General features: G+C 33.5%; 1 protein-coding gene across 1 annotated transcript in view; it reads right to left on the bottom strand.

Moving 5' to 3' along the window:
* inpp5a (inositol polyphosphate-5-phosphatase A) overlaps positions 1–9,255 on the bottom strand; it is a 164,872-nt gene that overhangs the window by 141,628 nt on the left and 13,989 nt on the right. Inside the window, exons 2-3 of the mRNA XM_016487317.1 lie at positions 4,518–4,618; positions 2,838–2,925 (exon numbers count right to left, since the gene is read on the bottom strand). Coding sequence (XP_016342803.1) covers positions 2,838–2,925; positions 4,518–4,618 — 189 coding nt within the window. The remainder of the gene's footprint in view (positions 1–2,837; positions 2,926–4,517; positions 4,619–9,255) is intronic.

The raw sequence follows: 9,255 nt of genomic DNA, 5'->3' as shown, positions 1-9,255 counted from the left end.
ATATATATATATATATATATATATATATACACATATATATATTAGGGGTGTAACGGTACACAAACTTGACAGTTTGGTATGTACTTTGGTTTTGATGTCACGGTTTGGTATTGTAAAATATATGTTAACTGAAATTAAAAAACAAATCTATAAAAAAGGAAATAAATAGTAGTGCTGTCAAACAATTAATCGTGATTAATCACATCGAAAATAAAAGTTTTTGTTTACATAATATATGAGTGTGTACTGTGTATATTTATTATGTATATATACACATACATACAGTATATATTTTGAAAATATTTACATGTATTTACATGCATATACTGTATGTATATTCATATAAGTTATATTATTTATAAATATATTTAGTATATAAACATAACATATTTTTCTTAAATATATATATATGCATGCATGTATATTTATATATACATAATAAATATACAGCACACACACATATATTATACACACACTCACACACACACACACACACACCGTCACACTCACACACACTCACACTCACACACAGACACTCACACTCACACACACTCAGTCACACACAGAGTCACACTCACACACTCACAGTCACACGCACTCACACACGGTCACACTCACACACAGTCACACTCACACAGAGCAGATTCATGAGGATCACGCTTAACTATTCACAAAGAGAGAAAGATTCGTTTCAAGAGGAATAAACTAATAATTTCTATTAACACACACACATATATTATGTAAACAAAAACTTTTATTTTGAATGCGATTAATCGTTTGACAGCACTAATAAATATATAAAATACATATATTAAAAAACGTATTTTATTTAATTTAGTTTATAAGCTTTAGCTTAACCTGATGTACTATAACCAAAACAGAAATAAAACTAAAACTAGGCTAAATCCAAAACAATTCAGATGACTAAAACTAAAAGGCATTTTCGTCAAAAGACTATGACTACACAGAAGGAGAGAGAGCGCAAATTTATTTATTATATATTTATAAAAAACTGTTATTTTTATATTACAAGAAAACAGAAACTATTCATCAGGGAGCTAAATCTCCCTCAGCAAACAGCAAATACTGTCTGTCTCGCTCTGTCTTTCTCTCTCAACTCACATTATCTGAACATTGACAGCTGGAGCAGACAACAAACAGTTACCCGAGCAAAACAACACGAGTCTGTCTGAGCCACAGCAGGTTTATTGACTGTCTGAGACACCGATCGGCCCCAATACACCAGATTCTCTCGTCTTGCTTTCCAGTACAAATATCTAAACATCCGTAAATCAAGCTGAAGAAAATGACTTAACATATCAAGTCTTCTTTTCTGAAAAAATGTAACAAAATGAAGTGAGTTTACGATTAAACAAGAACAAACATCTGTCAATAGTCAGAAAAATCTACTTAATTACAAGTTAAAGCAAGCTTTTTTTCTTTTTTTCTTTTTTTTGAGGCAACTGGAAGATATTTGTTTTTGTTTAAAGCAAAAACTCACTTCATTTTGTTCAATTTCTCAGAAAAACAAGAATTCATATCTTCATTTTGCATCTCCAGTAAATGTATCTTGATTGAAGGATGTTTAGATATTTGTACTGGAAAACAAGACAGAAATACTGAGGAAGTACATCTTTTGCAGTGTCCAGAAAGATCATAAAATGTTTGAATTATATTTTAAATATTATACATGCATTTATATTTGAATGTGCATGAATGATTATTATATATGACGTTTATACAAGTATCAGCAAACATCTTAGCAAAATATTATAATCTTGAATCATTTCTCCCTGCCGAAGTACAGTATTTCTAGCGCCTCTCTCATTATTTCTGGGTTTATGCTTCCATCTAGTGGTGGCAGCTGGAAACTCAATCTGAAAACTGATTGGGACTATTTATGAGATTACAAAACTGATGTTATCCAGATATGGATGTTCATAAACACAGAACCCATGAAGACAAATATCTGAATCTTTCACGACGGCTGAACTGTGCCAGAATTTACTACAAATCAACAGATCATCATTCTTAAATTGATAAACATCATATTTATATCCAACTTTACCCATGCACATATACTCACGTGAAGTTATAAATACTAACAATGCATCTCAACTAGCTGATGGTTTATATCATCTCCAAACGCTAGCTATCATATCACGCAGCTCTAATAACACGACTTTAAGACCTTACAAAGATTCATATTATGGATTTTCTGATTGAAGTTGTTTTGAAACAATGTGCAGTGTGAAACAAAACTGACTTGAACTGAACAAAACAGAAGAGCAAATCACATCAAATATCAAATATCAAAAGATTAAAACACATGTAAATCAATTTATGCTTCTCAAGACTTCTTAAAAACACAAAAATCTAAGTTCATATATTAATTTATTATTATATATAGGGAGTTTCTGCTCTCAGTTTCATTTTTCATCTTGTAAAATATACTTTATTGGTTTTCTATATAAATAAGTATGTGTATATATATGTGTGTGTGTGTGTGTATATGTGTGTGCGTGTACTGGTTTATATATCTTGGTGGGGACTTAAACCTGACTACACACAGACTCATGGGGACTCAGAATTACAGAACCGGCTTTCTGACAAGATGCGCATTAAATATCGCATGCGATTTATCGTGCAGCCCTAATATGAACCATACATACTATTATTAAACGTGTAAAACAATGAGCAGAATCTTTTGACTGGTCATTTATATCTACAGTAAAAGGCTGATCTGAAGGCATGGGCGCCCCCTAGCGGCTCTGCAGTCAATCTGCAGGCAGAAACTAGAGAAACTCCTGAAACCAGCACAGGACTGAGGGACTCACTGTGAACTGCTCCTGGGATTTGTAGTTCTTGTCGAGGTAGACACGAGCGCGGCTGAAGTCCTTCATGGCGTCACTAGACAGCAGCTCTCTGACAAAACAACACAAAACACACACTCACTGCAAAACACCATTGTAATAACAAGGTATTTCATGCAGTGTGGAAATGATGATTCTTTGAAGTGCCATATAAATAGTGCTATTATATCTGAGCCTGCAGCACAAAAGCAGTGTTAAGTCGCTGGGGTATATTTGTAGCAATAGCCAACAATACATTGTATGGGTCAAAATTATACATTTCTCTTTTATGCCAAAAATCATTAGGATATTAAGTAAAGATCATGTTTCATGAAGATATTTTGTACATTTCCTACCATAAATATATCAAAACTTAATGTTTGATTAGTAATATGCTTTGCTAAGAACTTCATTTGGACAACTTTAAAGATGATTTTCTCAATATTTAGATTTTTTTGCACCTTCAGATTCCAGATTTTCAAATAGTTGTATCTCGGCCAAATATTGTCCGATCCTAACAAACCATACATCAATGGAAAGATTATTTATTCAGCTTCAGATGATGCATAAATCTTAATTTCGAAAAATTGACACTTATGACTGGTTTTGTGCTCCAGGGTCACATATATGAATAATCATGTAGTATTGTGGTTATGAACAAACACTTGTGTAAAATTAAAAAATACATCAAATCACCATTATAACCTGTAGAGGGCAGCAGAGGAGCACTTATTGGCTTATTAGTCATTCATTTATACTTTTTCCTTTATATTTTGAAATTATAAAATAATTATAAAATCACTATTATAAAATCATCAAGAAATCAGATTTTGTCAGAGTTTCGCTCTTTTTTGTTTAAGTAAAAAACGTCAGAGTGCTTTGAAAAACAAACTTTTCTTCAATTTGCGACTAAATCACACAATCATGAAAGTTGTTGGTCAGTTTCATGTAAGACTATAGAAGAATAATGGTACATTTAATAAGAGTACAATATATATCTTTTCTACATAAAAATTAGATTCTGCACATTACTGTTGTTAATAAAATACATTTTGTAAGCTTCCCAACTCAAGCTTAGTGCTTTACTGTCAAATGTGTGTAAACATGAAATAAACAAGAAATGAACATGTAATATTATTAGCAACTGTACTTATTAATGCAAAACAATAGAAATTATCATATTATATATATATACACATGTCATATCTCTCTGAAATTAAAAGAATACTGCACATTGTAATCTCTATGAGTTAAGTCTATTTATTATCAATCAGTAATACAGTTAAAATGAGGTAAATGTGTGAACGATTGCATTGCAGGCTGCTTTAAGGTGTGCGCTTGTGCTTCTAAAAGTTTTCAGTCAGGGGCTACAATGCTCCTAGTAAAAAATAGTTAGTCTGGAACCCTGATTTATAGCTTTAGAAATGCGTGTACTGTATCAAAGAGTTGGTACATGTCTGAAAAACCACGGTAATACTGCAGTGCTCTCAGTCAGCGATGGTTGCGGTTTCGTTTCTCACCGGCATCTGCAGGTTGAGCTGCTCAGGTGTGAGTAAATATTGGCTTTGGCCTTTAATAATGAGACGATATTGAAAACACACACACTGGAGCTGGAGCCGCTGTTTGATCAGGAACCGGATTCACACTGGCTTCAGGTGAACTTACTTGATGAAGCTGTCCACGTGTGTCATGGACGCCTCGTAGTTCTTCCCTCCGACCTCCTGACAGTGAAGAGCCACGAAGAGCGGCCGGTGCGTCTGAACCGTCTGCGAGAACACAGAAGATACTTTTACAAGTGATGCATTACAATGTTGCAGTGTTTCCCACACATAGACTTTACTTGGGCGCTGACGATCCCACGTGAGACGCGGCGGATATTTCACACACACACACACACACACACACACACACACACACACACAAAATGAGACATGGAGCTATAGTGATTTATTGTCAGGTTTGTTAGAACACACACTTTCACACACACACAACCTGTCACATTAATCAAAACACAGTTTGAATATATAATTATAAAGGTACACACTCAAGCAAGCTGGGTAGCATTTAGAAAAACCACAGTCTGTCTGTGTGTGTGTGTTTCAACATTAGCACGTCTGTGTTCACGCATGCCTGCATGTGTTATGTATGTATGTGTTACCTGACCAGGTGTTTGATTAGTAGTTCCAGCATCTCTCTGTTCCGCTCTGGGAGTTTGTAAACAAGTGAGTGAATCGCCCCTAACCGATAGTCCAGATTCTCAGACTCTGGGGAAAAAATGTAGGAAAAGTCACATTTATTTTTCAGGATTCACAGATGAATAGAAAGTTCAGAAGAACAGCATTTATTTGAAACAGAAATCTTTTGTAACACACACACTGACTCTCTCTTTCTCTCTCACACACACACACTCACTCACGCACACGCTCACACACACTCACACTCACACACACACTCACACTCTCACTCTCACTCTCACTCTCACTCTCACTCTCACTCACACACACTCACACACACACACTCTCACTCTCACTCACACTCACACTCTCACTCTCACTCACACTCACTCACTCACTCTCACTCTCACACACACTCACTCTCACACACACTCTCACTCTCACTCTCACACACACTCACTCTCACACACACTCTCACTCTCACTCTCACACACACTCACTCTCACACACACTCTCACTCTCACTCTCACACACACTCACTCTCACACACACTCTCACTCTCACTCTCACACACACTCACTCTCACACACACTCTCACTCTCACTCTCACACACACTCACTCTCACACACACTCTCACTCTCACTCTCACACACACTCACTCTCACACACACTCTCACTCTCACTCTCACACACACTCACTCTCACACACACTCTCACTCTCACTCTCTCACACACACACACACACACACACTCTCACACACACTCTCACACTCTCACACTCTCACACTCACAGGGCGCAAATAAAAATAGATGTGCGCGAACTGTAAAATGTATTTAAGGAGCATGTGTGCGAATAAAGCAAAACCCCTCAGGGTGAGTTTTCTTAAATTTAATTTCATAAACAAGTCATGAAATGGTAAAACAAACATCTTAATGATTATTTAAGACGTCTTATATTTGAGGATGGAACAACATAAATCGCGATACAGCCTATCGATTATTAAACTTCAAAAAGCTATGATTTCATTAAATAGAGCGCTGCACGTTGCAGTCACAAGGCGGCGCTGTTGCTTCAAAGTGATTCTCAATCAATGAATAGCGCACATTTATGCCAAGCGATTGCTTATGAACTCCTTGATGAATTATGACAATGTCTACTTTATTACCTTTATATAATATGTTTTAGACGGTTGTAAGAATGCATATTTTATCTCTCATCTGAAGGATCAGGCCGCAGTAGTGCATACATTTCAAAATAAGAGTCCCGGTGTTTTTTGGGTTTGTTTTTAATTAAAAGCCAAGTTTTTTTTTTCTTTTCTGGGCGTTATTGGTATTTTGGTTACACAATAAATGGTATTTAATTTCCATTTAATTCATAGTGAACTATTGTAGTTTCTGGCTGGGATGCTTCCCCACAGGAAGACAAGACTAAGAACATTATTTGACACATATTATTCAATATAAGGATTTTACTAGTATCAGTAAAATCTGTGTCCCATTCACTGACAGAGACACTATATGACAAAGCAAGGAGAATTCTACCATTTAAATGCTGTAATTTTGCATAATTTACAATGCATAATAATGCATAATATGTATGGAATTAAATGTAATAGTAGCCTACGTAATTAAATATTGTTAAAAATCAAATAAATATAACAAGGCAGAAGTGTTAAATGAGGTAGAAATGTGAAATTGCAGGAATGTAAGAAATGTTAGAAGTGTAAGAATAAAGTGCTTGTGCACAATTGAGGTGGCTCAGAGCAGATATTGTGTTACGTTACTCCCTAAAAAAGTAACTAAGTACGTTACTTTTGAGTTACTTTTTAAATCTGGGCAGGGCTTGTTGTTTGTTTTTAATATAAAAAGTTCTTCTTTTACAAATGTAAAAGCCCTTTCACACCAAAAGTGAAATGAAAGAGCCTCAGGCTGAAGGAAATGTAAATTCACGTCTGTACAGTAGAGGGCGCAGCATGAAGAATATGACGCAGGAGATGAAAGTTCAACACTATTCAGCAATAACTAAAATGATACACAAATGTGTTATTTTTGCTTAGTATGGTTGAACTGGATCATCGAAGGTCAGTAGCAAAGACATTGGTTAATAAAATGGGATTAAATACAAATTATATTTGTCTTATTTAACATATTTAATTATTGTAGGTTTGTATAATATTCTGAGTTTGCATTTGACAGTTTTTATTCATTTTGAGGAACACTAAATCTGTTTTTGTGCAGGTGAGATGAGTAAACACATACACTATCCAAATACAGGGTTATTATAGTTAACTAAAACTACAACCATGAAAAAAAAAAACATTTGAGAGAGAGAGAGAGAGAGTGTAAGTCAATCATCACCCATTACTACTGCTCTTGATCATGCAAACAACCCAAAGTCCATCAGACTTATTATTACAAATTAAAAATGTAGCACTTCTGACAGTATTACAAGTTCAAGTTCTTCAAGAAGTTATATAACATACTATTAGATTAAAATCTTAAGTGGAAATTAAAAATGGATGCCTTGGCACTTAGTTGGATCACTTAGTAACTGGGAATAAAATAAATAAAAACTAGAACTGAACTAAAACAGAAATAAAAATTAATTAAAACCTAAATAGTTATATTTAAAACATAAATAATACAAATAACAAAAGCACATAACAATACTGAAAAATTAAGCTAGTAAGTGGGAATAAAAGAGAAATAAAAACAGAAATAAAATATAAATTAAACCTAAATATTAACATTTAAAAAATATATATATAAATTACAAAAGCATATAAAACTACTTTTATAAAAGTACAATAAAAAATATTGATTAAAAAATAAATACAATTTTTAAATGAAAGTTTATCATCATAAAACAGCTAAAAATCAAGATGTAAGCTGACATATTTCTTATTTAATTATTCAAGAATCAGGATTCCCATTAATTTAGACTGGATATACGAGTTAAAGTCTTAAATTTATTAAAAATTAATTAAAATAATAAAATCTTAAAATGTCATGGAAATTTGTCAAGTTTCAGGTACAAATAGCTAGAATGAATGAATGAATGAATGAATGAATATTATATTATAAATAAATACATATTATATTTTTAAATTTTATTTTATTGTTGTTTATGTTTACTTCAAAAAAACATTCAGTTCTTAAATTCTGGAATTATATAGTAATTGTTTTTTTATATATAATTAATAATATAATAATACAATTAATAAATGACTCGTAGTTTCTGTAAATAAAATAACTGGAGAAGAACCGGAGTCAAAAAGGTGGAGAAGCACTGATGTAGACTCTGTTCAGACCAGCACAATAACTCAACATGAGTGTTTACGGTTATATTTAAGTGCTATTAATAACACAGCTGTCACCAGGAGTTGAACTGTGTGAATGCTAAATAAATATTAGCAAGCCATTAAACGCCTGTCAAAGAGCAGGAGGCACTCAGACAAAACAATCAAAACATCAAAACTAAACAAACAGAGCGATGCGGTTAGTAGTGTGAGCACTCTATCTATTTATCTATATATACACCGGCACAATTTATATTTGTCTACTAAACTAATGTTCAGTCATTTAACCAGAAGCCTTCAGATAAAACAAACCAAACATGTCACTGATGTTTCACTCTGATCATATCACACACAGTCCGCTGTCCGTCTGAAATATTGATCATGTTTAATGCTGTGCTTGTCTAATGAGACGTTTCACGTGTTTAACGAGCAAATAATGAGGGATCTCTGTCAATGAGAATCTGCTGATTCTAATGAAGCGTCGCACATCTGACACATTAAACCTGCTTATTAATCACCATTATTACAGTCACCGCATCCGTAAACACATCGCTCACGTCACATTAAACAGGTTTATATGAGAAGAATTAAAGAGATGATAGAGAATGTGACTCCAGGATGAGCTGGATTTACTATTATAGTTTTGAGTTTTATATTTCCTATTCATTTTAATTATAGCTAAAGTTTTAGAATATTTGCGTTTTTTTCGTTTTTATTTGATTTTTTCGTAATATGTTTATACAGTTTGTTTTTATTCGTTTTTAGTTATTTTAGTACTTTAAGTTAAACTAAAAAAAAAAGAAAGAAAAGAAAAATGTTGACTTGGTGACAAGCTTTTTTCATTTATATGTACGACCAGTCAGTAAGTTTTTGAACAGTAATGTTTTTTAAAGAAGACTCTTCTGCTCACCAAGCCTGCATTTATTTGA

This window comes from Sinocyclocheilus anshuiensis, unplaced genomic scaffold (genome assembly GCF_001515605.1).
Source record: "Sinocyclocheilus anshuiensis isolate Anshui unplaced genomic scaffold, SAMN03320099.WGS_v1.1 scaffold709, whole genome shotgun sequence".
Lineage (NCBI taxonomy): Eukaryota > Metazoa > Chordata > Actinopteri > Cypriniformes > Cyprinidae > Sinocyclocheilus > Sinocyclocheilus anshuiensis.
Note: the sequence above shows the minus strand (reverse complement) of the source record. Positions and strands in the feature narration are given on the sequence as shown.